At 39.3% G+C, this 13,442-nt stretch overlaps 1 protein-coding gene across 4 annotated transcripts in view; it reads left to right on the top strand.

Annotated features, from left to right (window-relative positions):
• Window positions 1–13,442, top strand: part of STK39 (serine/threonine kinase 39) — a 278,425-nt gene that overhangs the window by 213,455 nt on the left and 51,528 nt on the right. For all 4 annotated transcript variants that reach the window (XM_019656621.1, XM_019656624.1, XM_019656623.1 and 1 more), the window contains one exon: window positions 10,539–10,591. In XM_019656621.1, the coding sequence (XP_019512166.1) occupies window positions 10,539–10,591 (53 nt within the window). The remainder of the gene's footprint in view (window positions 1–10,538; window positions 10,592–13,442) is intronic.

Here is a 13,442-nt window from a genome sequence, read left to right as displayed (position 1 = left end):
CACTTCTGTCTGGGAGAAAGCAACCGCTCCTGCCATTGCCCTGAAGCCAGACAATTCAGTTCCTCCCCATATGTCCCTGGTCCCTTTCAAACTGCTGCAGAAGCTCTGAGCAAGTGAGTCCGTTAAATAGTAAGTCCATGCGTGGGCCCTTTAAGAGGAGTGCCTGGGGCTGCAGTGGCCCTCTGTCTCACTCAGCCATAATCCTGCTGGTTTTCACAGCTAGAAGTTGTGGAGACTTCTCCCCCTGGCACTGGAACCCTGGGCTGGGGAGCCTGGTGTGCAGTTGGGATCCCTTGCTCCTCAGGTGGGACGTCCATAGCGAATATATCCCTGCCAGTTCTTAACCACGACGCATGGGTGTGCGACCAGCTCATTCCACATCTGTGCCCCTCCCACCTGTCTTGACTCTCAGTGATGGTTTTTCTGTAGTTTAGTTGTAATTTTGATGTGGTCATGAGAGGAAGTGGCCACAGCATTTACCGACTCAGTCATCTGGACCGGAAATCTCAGTAGACATTTTAAATGCTGAGAAGGACTGCTCCCATGAAAATATAGCTATATTATCTTGATAGGAAGCAGAGCCCATACAATAATCTGTTCACTTGTGATTTACCACAGCTGAGATGTAACACAATCGATTTTATACTGTGCAGGTAAAACAATATTAAAATTTTGTGTATTAAGCTCTGAACTAAATATGACAAAATGTTACCATTTAAAAGTTCTGGATGGTAGGTCATGTGTATTTGTTTTATTTCTCTTTGCACTTTCCTGTGTGTTGAAATTTTCTCCTGACTTTCCGAAGTATGTTCTGGACAAAAAAAGAAATATGTTTGTTTAGGTTGGAGGGTGGGTAGAGTGAGGGAGAGAAAACAGCCATGTCCTCTACCTGATATGCATGGATATTTTCAAGAGGTTTCTGTTAAAGAAAAAAAGTCTTAACTTAGTTTAGATTATTTCTAGATGAAAAATATTTTTGGTAGACAGTGAAGGCAGTTATTTATGATAATATTTTTGCATTTGATTTATTCATAGCTGTCTACATTTTATGGAGTATCAATATCTGCATGCGAGGCTCTGCACATGCACCTCTAATTTAGGTGTCAGCTGTGTGAAATCATATTCAGCCAGGCTGTTTGCTCCCTATAGTCTACAAATCTAAAAGGGTCCCGCAGGCTGCTCGATAGCCAATGGGATGCATCAGAGTCCTTAGCCTGAAATTTTGGCTGCAGAAAAACCTGCAGACAACCAGTGTATAAAGTCAAAATTTTTAAGATGAATCAAGATACCTTATTTGAAGAAAACCTTTTGTGTGTGTGTGTGTGCGCGCACACACGCACATGTGCTTGCATACACACATTTGTTAGTCACTGCTCAGGTTTTTTGTTGTTTTCTTTTTTTGTTTGTTTGTTTGTTTGTTTGTTTGTTTGTTTGTTTGTTGAAGGAAACAGTAGGACTTCCTGATCTATTTGACATTGACCATGGGCTGTGTGATGCTGCATGGCTTGGCGTAGACTAGAATTCTGAATGCTACCAACTTATAATTTATAGGCCATAGGTATACTTTTGGGTGTCTGGAAGTACAACATTGAAAGGAATTTTCATTCACACATTTTCGGAGATTCACTGATCCAAAAACCTCTTTCAAGGCAAGGCAAATGCAAGACCAGGGGTTATAGAGAGGGGTAGATATAGGACTCCGTTATCCTCACACTCCTGGAGCGTGTGACTCATGGTATATGGAGATACATACTTTCCGGAGAGCTTCCGTTTCAGGCAGGGCTTTGGGGCATGGTGCTGATGGGTACCGCAGTGGCACTCAACCTTTATTTTGGTCATCACATCAATCATGTGAAACACATTCTCAATTGTCACATCTCTCACTGCATACAGTACTTATGAACAAGGGGCAGGGCTGTCATTGGGGGGAATAAGGCTTTCTTTAGAGATTGCACCTAAGCTCACCCTGCCTGCACTTTGGGAACCATCAATTGAGAATAAAAAGCAGTCTTTGAGAAGTCTGTGTCCCAGGTTTGGGTGTGACTTCTGCCACCCTGGCTCTTAGGATAGGTGTGACATCTAGCAGGTCATCAGTAAGTATTTATGGAGTGTGGCATGAATTAACCAGCTGTGTAATCTTAAGCAAGCTACTTAATCTCTTTGGCTTCAGTGTCTTCACCTGTGGAATGAGGGGACTGGATTAGGTGACCTCTAGAGCCCCTTTCAGTTGTGAAATTATATGATTCTGTGATTGGACCTTTACCTCAGAGAAGATTAATTTGATAGGAGTGTGAAGAATGGATAAAGTGAGAGTCAAGAGAGGGGAAATTCTGCTTTCTCTGACTTGGTCTAGTATTTCCTTCTCGATTACTATTAATTAAGCACTTATTTAACTTGGGACTTTCCCAATTGTTTTACATAGTCAGATATCACTCTCTTGGAAGATTGTAATCTCTTTCAGGACTGGAGCCATTACTTTCTCTCCCACTTCTGTATGCCTCAAAATATAATACAAGGCATCGTAATGTGATAGAGCAGCGTGAGGGGTCCACATGGTGTTTTCACACAGCTCAGCTCATCTGTGAGGGAAGCATCATTTCCCCTTTTTGCTGCAGAGGAAACTGAAGGTTAGAGGATGAAGTGGCTAACTAAATGTCATTGCTGGCAAGTGGCTGCACTGCAGTTGACCTCAGATGACGAGGCTCTAGGTGAGAGTCTCCAGTTCTTAAGGCAGCCTCGTTAGCTGACTTAAAGACTTGGATACTTGGATCTAGGAAAGTCCAGAGATGAACATAAACTGTCAGAGCAGTCATCTTTCTGTTTTTTCAGTCATTTTTTCTGTTCCTGATTCTTTTGTTTCTGGCCATACATGGTAGGTATCCTTCAACATATCATTACGTTGGCATCGTTTTTCACATCTTATTAAGTCCAACAATTTTCTTCTTGGGCTACAACACATTCATCTGTCAAGGATTGCACCCTGAACAATAGCGCCCTCAACTTTTTATGGCCCTTTTCCTTTTGCTGTTTATCCTTAACTTTAGCGAACAGCATTCTCTATGTGTATATGGGTGGTGTGTGTGAGTGTGGATAAAGCATCCTTTGTTCATTAAACCGTTTATTCTCATCTGTAGCAGATAATGGTGACCTGTCCTTGGTCAGCAGTGGCGGAGTTTTAGAGAAATGGGTGATTTGAGATATCTTAAGGGGGTCTAACCCACAGGTCATGGTAGTTGTCTGTCACCACCATTTACTGCCACAGGGACCAAAGAAAGAGAAGTTAATTTGAAAGGAAAAATGTTGCATTCCATTTTGGATATGCCGAGAGTTCCTGTGTCCGTTTGGACATTGCATGGAGAGCTGCTGCAAAGGCAGTTGGATAATGGCTTTATAACTCGGGGGCAGTATCTGGGTTTGAGTTATGGATTTGGAATTAGTCATCCAGGGAGAGAATAAGGAGAGAAGATGTTTGAAGATGGAACATTAGCATTGAAGGCACCGGCAGATGCAGACAGGAGAGTGTTTGGAGCACACAGAGAGAGGGCAGCTAGGGAACTGGGGAAGACTGGAAGGAGGTGATTTCACAGAGGCCAAGGGAGAGGCGCTTCATGGAAGCCAGACCTGAAGCTCTTCGTTCATGCATTTATTCATTAAACAAACACTCCATGAGTGCCCAGTGAGCTCCATGGGCACTCTGCTGAGTGCTGAGGGGAAGAAGAGTGAACAGGCCAGACGAGGGTCTTTTCTCTTTTGGAGCTTATTGTCTAGTAGCTGAGACAGGAGTTAAAGTGATAACCATATGGTTACGTTTATGCAAAATGCGAGGTACCAAGCACAGACCTGTAGGGTAGGACAGCACACAGGAGACGGGCTTATCCTCACCTGTCCACCCTTCCCTTCCTTTCCTGGTCTCCCTGGAAAGACACAGCCAGGCCCCAGAACATGACTGGAATCAGTCAGGTAGAGGGAGAGTGAGGGACAAATTTCCAAGCAGGAGGAGAAGCTGGCTCCCCCAAGATGCTGCAGCCCCCAGGGCCAATCCTCCGTTCCCTCCCTCTGCGTCTGCTTCCCTCTTTACTAGACATGTCCCACTGGCACACACATATATGTTTATTTTCTCGCATCTTGAAAAAGCCTTCTCTTTACCTCTCCTGCCATTGGAGTTATTTCTCTCCATCCCCTTATAGCTAAACTTCTCAAAAGAATTGTCCCTGACTTCAATGCCTTTCCTACCACCGTCTCCTGAACCCACTACTGTCAGACTTTTGACTTCCCCGTTTCATTCAAACTGTTCTTCGTAAAGTCCTACCTGGGAAAGGAGGGGAGGCCAGGAGACGGCAGAGGTGTGCCGCGGAAGCACTGGAGAGTTGAGGGCAGGGAGACCGGCAGAAACAGGTCTTGCAGGGCCATGTTAAGGATTTTGAATTTTGTTTTAAGAAGAAGGTGGATGGGATCTTTCAGCAAGTGATTGACATGATCAGATTTCCAGGGAACAAACTAACTAACTGGCTGCTCTGCAGATTATGAGCTTGAGCATGGTGAGACCAGTTAGGAGCATCTCCAGATGTCAGGGCAAGGCCAGTAGGGGCTCGGGGAAGGGCTGTGCCCTGAAAAACAAAACGGGCAGCATTCATTAAGTTCCACCTTTTGTTCAGATGTGCTGTTCAGACACATGATTTTGGCTCCATCTTTACCTTTCCTAAGCCTCCGTTTTCTCATCTGTAAAATAATAGGGAATCAGTCATCCCTACTTCCAGAGTTGTTTAGAGCATGGGATGAGACAACATGTGAAGCACTGAGCACATAGCACATACCAGCAGATAGTAAATGCTATTAATAATTGTTTTCCCCACCTCACAGTTGAGGAAACAGATTCTAGATGCCAAACAAGTAGCGAGTGGATTTGAACGCAGACCTCTTTTTCTCTCTCTCTCTAGCTCACGTTTCTCCTCACTCTGTGCTTGGCTGCCTCCTGGTGTAGAGAGAAATGTAGTCCATTTCTGTTCAGTTTAGGACTTCAGTTTGGTGCCAAAAGTAGGAAAAAAACAAGATGAACTAAAAATGATATCCTGATTCCTGGTCCAGCCTGTTTGGAAGGTCCCCATCCAACTAATAGGGGAGACATTCCAGGAGTGTGTAGGAACCCCTCGGGACTTCCTTGGACACCAACAGCTTCACCTAGACCTGGAATCTCAGGTTAAAATAAAGAAGAAAACGGATGTTGGCTAAGAAAATCCTTAGCTGCTTAGGAGGGAGGGGCTGCCTCCGAATCCCTGGGAAACACTATACCTACTGGCCTTACAGGGACGTGGGCGGTGTTACCCCATTGCGTCCTCCCACCTCAGAGCGCGGGAAAGTGCTGGACTTGCAGCCTCACTTCAGAGCACCCCAGTGGCAGAGGGTAGCAGTGCAAATGATACATGTTATTATTTCTTTAGACAACAATGAGTGGGCTTCAGACTTCTAAACTGTTGATCACATCTGGTTCTTAGGGTGTGTGCCCCCCTGCATTGGTTGGCATGAGCAACTAATGTGAAGCTGAGTTATGCACGTAGTCCTGAGCTAGCATGTTGGCTTTGGAGCCCTCCAGGAGCAATAACTCGCCAGATTGTCCTGACATGGTATATTAAGAGGGGCAGAAACATGCTGCATCGTGTAAAATATGTACTTCAACTGCACGGGCCTTCTGCACCTCTGCCACCTGGAGGGGTTACGTGTTCACTCATGTGTCCATCATCATCACCCTCTTTGCCAGCCACCTTGTTTGAATGTTCACTGTGTCCCTTGCAGATGATTTGAAAGAGCAAGAAAGAAAACCTTACAGGTGACAATCTGTATCTCTGAATTCCTCACTTTGAATCGACATAGCACACACATACATACATATATATACATATATATATATATATATATATATATATGTATATATAAAATATATTTAACAAAATTGAGCCCAAATTCCCACGTGGCCTCACCAGCTTGTCCTGAGTAGTGTGGTTGCCCCTTTAAATGGCTAATAAGCTTTATAGCTGGCAGGGACTCTTTTTTTTTTTTAATATACTTTCTGCTTTACTCATTTAAACTTCCTACAATGGTGCTTATAAGTAGCTTATGAAAGTGCAAATTGATATAAATTAAATGAAGGGGAATGTGACAATATCAGATTCCAAATGCATATATCCTCAGATCAAGCAATTTGCTTCTAGAAATTTATTTTTATACTCATATTTGCAAAATGACATAAGAACAAGGTTATTCATTGAAGTGTTGTTTATAATAAAGACTAGAAACAGTCCGCTCATAGAACGGGAACTGGTTAAAAAAATAAAGATACGATATACAATGGAATGCTATGTGGCAGTACAAAAAAAGAATGAGAAAGCTATCTAACCACTGTGCTATATCTGTAACATATACAGATATATGTTATAGCTGTATAATATAAAATAATATTAAATGTCAACTATAATTTTTAAAAAACACAGTCATCACAGTCATGGGGATGTAAAGTACAGCATAGGGAATGTAGTCAATAATATTCTAATAACTATGTACAGTGTCAGATGGGTAGTAGACTTTTGGGGGTTACCACTTTGTGAGGTATGTAAATGTCTAATCACTATTGTTTTGTATTCCTGAAACTAATAAAAAAAGAAAGAAAAAAATCTCTCTATGAACCAATATGGAGAAATGCCAAGATATATTACTAAGTTAAAAAAAAAAAAAAAGCAAGTGGACATAGCACACTACCATTCGTTCTCAACAGGCTAGAGGGCACTGTGTGTGTCCGTTTGCTCCTCTATGCATAGAACGTCTCAGGAAGGATGCACAGAGAGCCTGTAGCTTTGATTGTCTCTGTGAGGGGAACCAGGTAGTTGAGTGACAGGAATGGAAGGGCTAGTTTTTACATAATGTCCTAGTGTACTTTTTTTGTTATTAAGCCATTTAATTGTATCACATATTTTAAAAATAAATTTCTTGCCCGAGCCCTGTAGGCATTTGCGTTTGTGATGCAATATGTACATAAAATGAGAAATAAGGGGTTGGACCTTAGCAAATTTAAGAGTTTCATTGTTTTTTTGTTTGTTTGTTTGGTTGGTTTTTTTCTTTAAGGTTTCAAGGGTTTTTAGTAAGAGTTATCAAGAGTGGCCTGGGTCTTGACGCTGTTGCTGTGAAATTTTTAATGTTTCCTGTGTAAAATTGCACAGGCTTAGCATCTGGCCTTAAATCACACCTATTTCCAGTTTCCCTGAAGTCAAGGGTACCCTGTGCCATATCAATTAAAGTAAATGTACTTTCAATTAAAGGTGTTAAGCATGAGTCTGAAAAGATTAATTCTTTATAAAAGGATGACCTTCAGTAGTTAGATCCAATTAGGCATTTTCTGAACTATATTTCATCCCGATGGGACAAGGCTACTACTCACAATCAATCACTATGATCTTTTCAAAGGCAGGTATTTTAGGTTCAGAGTCATAAAAAAATGACTTGACTAGGCAACCTTTATCACTTGAGCCACAGTTGATGTAGATGAGAGACTATGGGGGTTGGCTATTACTTCCGTAATATTAACATTTAAAGAACCAGGGTGCGCATGATGATATTCTGGGTATGGTCCTTGCACCGCTCTTCTTACGGCCTTAGAAGAACAAAATAATTTAGACAAGACTGATCAAAGGAAAAAGGAAAGGAACAAGGACATAAATTAGCATCAAACCAAATTCCTTTACATCTTGTTATCCTTCTGTCATTTCATTATTAAATCACTTGAAATTCTTGTTTTCCTCATGATCCTTATTTCTTATTGGATTATTTTAGTTCTAATTCAACCTTTGCTGATACACAGCATACGAAACCAAGACTATTAGATAAATGCATGCTTGCTGATCTTTTTATGGTAATATGTAAAATCTTGGGGAATATTGTTTTCTCGTAAAAGCGAAAGGGATTGAGCCTTTCTGTTTGTCTTAGGTGTTTCCAATATAGAATTCTTGGCCCTTACTGTGCCACTCATCAAATTTATAAACTTAGAAAAGCCTTGAACATACTCACCTAAAAAATGGAAAACAAGTAATACCTACTTTGTATATCTCTTAAGGTTGATTGTCAGGTAAAATGAGATTTGATTCATGAGATTTGGTATCGCTGGTTCTCAAAGAGTGGTCCTGTGACCCATAGGGGTCCTTGAGACCCTTTCAGGGAGCACATGAGGTCAAAACTATTTTTATTATAATATTAAGAAATTATTTGATTTTACCATTATCATTCTTTCACACATGTACAGTGGAATTTTCCAGTGGCTGGCTCTATGATATGTGATATTGCAGCAGGTTGAATACAGAAGCAAACAAATACAAGAATCCACCTATGTTAAGCCAGACATTACAGAGGTTTACAAAAATAGAAAACAATGCACGCTTTTTACTGATTGGTTTTTCTTTTGGAAAGTAAAGTAATTTTTCATTTAAAAAATCTACATTCGCATGTGATGGGTGAATTATAGTTATTTTGAAATAAAGTAATATGTGTTTTAAAATTTATCAGTTTTAATTTCCAATACAATAGATATTGATAAATGTGACCAAAATAAACAAAAGCTCTTTAGAAGTCTTTAATACTTTTTAAGAATAGAAAATGGTTCTATGACTAAAAGCTTGAGAACTGCTGATATATAGAGGGTTCCAAACAAATGTATGCACATTTTAAGAAAGGAAAAAACTGTATTAAAATTATGCTGATCGTAATCACTTTGAATACCTCTTGTAATTGCAGAAGCCAAATATGGCTTGTATTCATCTTTTGTTACCAGTATATATTGAGTATTACAATTTTAATATAGTTTTTTTCCTTTCTTAAAATGTGTATACATTTTTTTGGCACCCTCTGTATATGAAAGCACTATATAAATGTGTGATGACATTGGAGTTATTAAGAAAATTGAGGCTATTTAAACAATCCAACATGCAAACAGCATTTCTACTGCAAGCACTGATTGTTCATGGTGCACACTCCACCTCCGGGGTAGAGTTACTTATTCTCGGGTACAAGATGATCTCTGAACCGTCTTCAATTATCTGCAATTTCATATGTCAGCCATGTGTTTACTTTTTAGAGTGAGAGTTCAGAATTTTCAGTTTTCAGATTCTCAGAGGGTCCAAAAAGAAGCACAGCTATAGGAATTACTGACGTCCCCTAGTCCCACTCTATCTCTGAGAAGAGTAGCGGTAAAGTTACGGTGGGGACACCTGAGAAGACGCAGAGTGGTTCGAGGCTCTTGTGGCTGTGGCCTAGTCTTGGACATTCCTTGATTTCTTGACTCTTCTCTGCACGCGGAAAGGTTTTAGGCTCCTGCCAGCTTCTCTTGGCACTGGAGAGAAGGGCTTTTTCTCAGTCAGTACCATGCCTTTGGCAACTTTCTGCACCTCCTCACACTTAGTGTGTCAGGATGTGGTAGGACATAAAAAACCACTATCAGGCAATACACCAAAAAGGGCACAGAGACTGACAGGAGTCATCATGATTTGGGCACTGTATATAGAGACCAGGAGATAGTACCCAGTTTTAGAGCACCATAGCCAGAGTACTAATCAGGATTTGATCAGACTCCTGAAGAACGAAGTTCAGGGATGTGTATTTAGGTATTTCTGTCTCTATCTTGGACACTCTCGGCAGCTGAGCAAGTAGTTGAGTACTTAACGGGAATTACTATTTCATGTTTCCTGCTGCAGTTTCTTAAGATGTTTTTATTAACTTTAATTTAGCATCTGTTGAGTTAGCCATAATATTTAAGTGTTCTTATGAAAATTGAAAACCATTCAAATTATAGCTCACTGCCCCGTATTATCATTTCTTGGAATTAATATGAATGGAAAACTCATATCTTAGATACTTACTTTTTCCATATTTCCCCAGTGCCATTTAATTTTTTGATTGAATATACATATATATGTACATATTATAGTTTTACATAAGCATTTTATATTTACTTAAAGTTTATGTATTCAATGGATAATTTTACAACATTCAGATGTCCACCTCTAGATAAAATTTTTAACTACAAAATACCTCATTCTGAGCATTTTGTTGTATGATTTAATGTGTAATGCTGTCATGAACTTCATTATTGCAACTATCATTCCTGTTGGTTTCACTTCAAAAAATAATTTGATAAAATACTATTTTCTCAGGAAAATGCATTTGTCATTTATTCTAAACCAGAAGCTTCTGAAATGTTTAATTATGAATTTATATTTAAGGTTGCTGATTTAGTGTAGATTTATAAAATAAACTTTTTATTTTTGATATTTTGTGATATGAACATGTTGATATAAAGTAAATTCAATCAGTTAAACATTGCCTTTTATTATTGTCATAACTATCACTTTTAATTAAGGAAGTATTTGGATGTAACCCAAAACTGTAAAGTGTTATCTACTTGTTATAAAAATTATAAAAATTAGAATACTTTCAGTTTGACTAAACCCTGCTTCATTAGATTTTAATGAAGATTTTAATGTGCTCTATGTTATGTATTTCAGAAACTCCAGAAAGGAACTTAATGACATACGATTTGAATTTACTCCAGGAAGAGGTGAGTTTTCATTGAAATTATTACCTTATTGCTACAAAGAACATTTCAGAAATTGATTACAAGCGTGTATTTATAATTTGTTTTCAAAAATGCTTTCTCTAAAAACACAGAAAGGAGGGAGGGAAGGAAGGAAGGACTTAGGATAATTGTTGGGAATCCAAACTGAACCACTACTGACTACATGAATTCTAGTGCCCTGGCTTGGCCATGCAGGGCCTAAAGGATATTATGATGAGTATGGTGAGAAGCATACAGCACTCCTAGTGAGGGCTAAGCAGCAAACAGTGAAACCATACAGAAGGCAACGTACTTTGCCTCTGTGCTCAGTTCAGGTTACACGAGCCTGTGTTGGGGGGTGTTTGTGGCTTCCATTTGCTGCAGGCACCACTGGTAAGCTGGGCAGGAACAGTGCCAGTCTTGAAGATGAACACAATTTTAGTAATTTAAATAGCTATTAAAACAACTTAAAGGTTAGACTGGTTGCTTTTTCAGCTCCTGGATGCGTGGAAGTCATAGAACCATGTCATATTTCTTGTTATCTCTACCACCTGGCAAGAGCCTGCTATAAAGGAGAATTTGAAGTGATTTGGATTAATTAATGGATAAGTAACATATAGAAACAGACTTTGGCGACCACAGGACTAGTTGTCTAACAAAAATTGCTATTTCCACTATTTAGTTTATAATCAAAACAACCTAGAGAAGTGAAAGTCAGATGCTAATGCTAAGACTATATATAATTGTTATCCCTGACCTCTGGTTTCAAATTTTTATGTACCTGAAAACAGCTTTGATGTCCATACTGAATATCTCTATAGAATATATTTGAATGTATTACTATATAAGCTAATAACACTTTATTTATTTTATGTATTAGAGCTCCATGTAAATTTCAATTTGATTAAATAAATTGTATTTGCTAAATTCTGCAAACCCTGAAGTTTGATAGGTGGTCATTCAGTTAATGGCTTTGACCTCTCGGCTATTATCATTTGTAAGAAAACACAAACTCAGATGCTTTACAGGAGCCAAAGTTAATGGTGCAGATATCGGGGAAACTAAAGAAACTAGTCTAAATACATTTAGGTTCAGTTTTTTAAAAACACTGCCAGCCAAACAAAAAGTGTTCCTGGGCCACATGCGCCCCCTGTCTCTGCTCTCTAGCCCCTTGTAAGCACAAAAATTTAGTGATCCCCTGTATATTTGAATTAAACACGTTAAGTACCTTTTACCAAATAAGGCCCTGATGAATTTGTTAATCGATCTTTCTTTCCGGGAACATCCATCTTTGACAGTTTAGAGTCAGTCTGTGAAGTTGAACGGCACCAGTTACTGTTATCAAAAAGCTACCTATGTTGTCATAAAACTATATATAATAAGAGTTTCAAGTAAAGTAAGTAAAACAACAGATTCTTATTTTCAGGTTTGTTCTTTTCATCTGATTGGTTCAAATTGACGATGGTAATAAAAATCAATTTTAATTTAAAGAGCTAACAAAGAAATGAATTTCTGCATGGAGGATCTGGGGGAATAAAATGGTCCTATCAGCATTACCTGGCCCTTTGTGCTGGCTTTGCCAACCTCGTTTGTCATAGTTACATGAAGAGTCTCAGCTTTTGTTGCCCAGACAGAAACCATAGCGTTGGCTTCTAGATGATAACTGACCTTCCTTGGGCGGTGAGCACAGGCCTGTTTTAATGGAAACGGCATGGATATATCACCATACCTCTGTGATTACTGATGCTGTCTGCGTTTTGGACCTTGTCTACATCTGTGCATGCACACCACAGCTGACTATGTCTGTGCTGTACATACACATAAATAGGTACATGTGGCTAGAATGTAACACAAACATATCCAATATTCTCTGTCCTCATTTGAGCTCAAGCCCTTTGTGTTTATTATGTTGCTGTGTGCTCTGGAAAGCAGAGAACATATGATTATTTAACTTGTTTACACATTAGGAATGTTAAGCAGCTTAAAGAAAAACAAATTACCAATTACCTTCATGTTTCTGTTCTAAACTATTACTGATGCATTTATTACTTGGGTGCATACAAAGCAACTGCTTAATTGCACAGACTATTTCCATTTTTGGGCAGCCAGCATGACCTTTTTTGCTGTTTTAATATGACTCATCTGGTACCAGGAGTCCTGGAAATGGTAGGAGATGCCATATACTTGAATCATTTGTGAATGTCACCTGCTTTGGTACTGTTTGAGTGCCAGCCCTCAATGTGGCTGTGTCTGATTATTCCATTTTCAGCTACATTCTGTGATTGTAGCTCCTTAAGTGTAAGATCTGACTGATACTTTAGAAATAATGGTAACTCTTTCAGATGCTTTAACAGATGATCAAATCGATAGAAATATAATGACTGCCTGCTGTGTGTCCTAGTAGGCCCTTTAATTCAGTGTGCTTCTTTTCGTGAAGTTTGCAGAGGCATCCAGGAAGATGGAGATTGTGAAGCTGAATGTTCTAGTCGACTTCAAAAGCTAAATCACATTCTGAATAGAACCTTCCATCACACTGCTCTAGGTTTCATGCCAGGGGGTTATTTTAATCCTAACAGAATTTTATCAGATGTTTTTGTACTTCTAGCAGTACGGACAGGGCCCAAGATAAGCCTACCTTATATGGATTTTTATAGTTCAGGAAGATTCCTATGTATTTACTTTCAATGATGTAGTTATAGGTAAATCATTTCATTTTATTCATTATGAAATGGAATGAGTAAATTGATAAAGTACTACAGTTTCTTGGAAGTGCAAAGAATGTAGATTGGCTCTCAAGTTTTTATTGGAGATTTGGGAACTTAGGCCATTTATGAAAGGGAGAAAGAGAGTGAGC

Source organism: Hipposideros armiger, unplaced genomic scaffold (assembly GCF_001890085.2).
Source record: "Hipposideros armiger isolate ML-2016 unplaced genomic scaffold, ASM189008v1 scaffold_263, whole genome shotgun sequence".
Lineage (NCBI taxonomy): Eukaryota > Metazoa > Chordata > Mammalia > Chiroptera > Hipposideridae > Hipposideros > Hipposideros armiger.
This window is presented reverse-complemented; position numbering and strand designations above follow the sequence as displayed.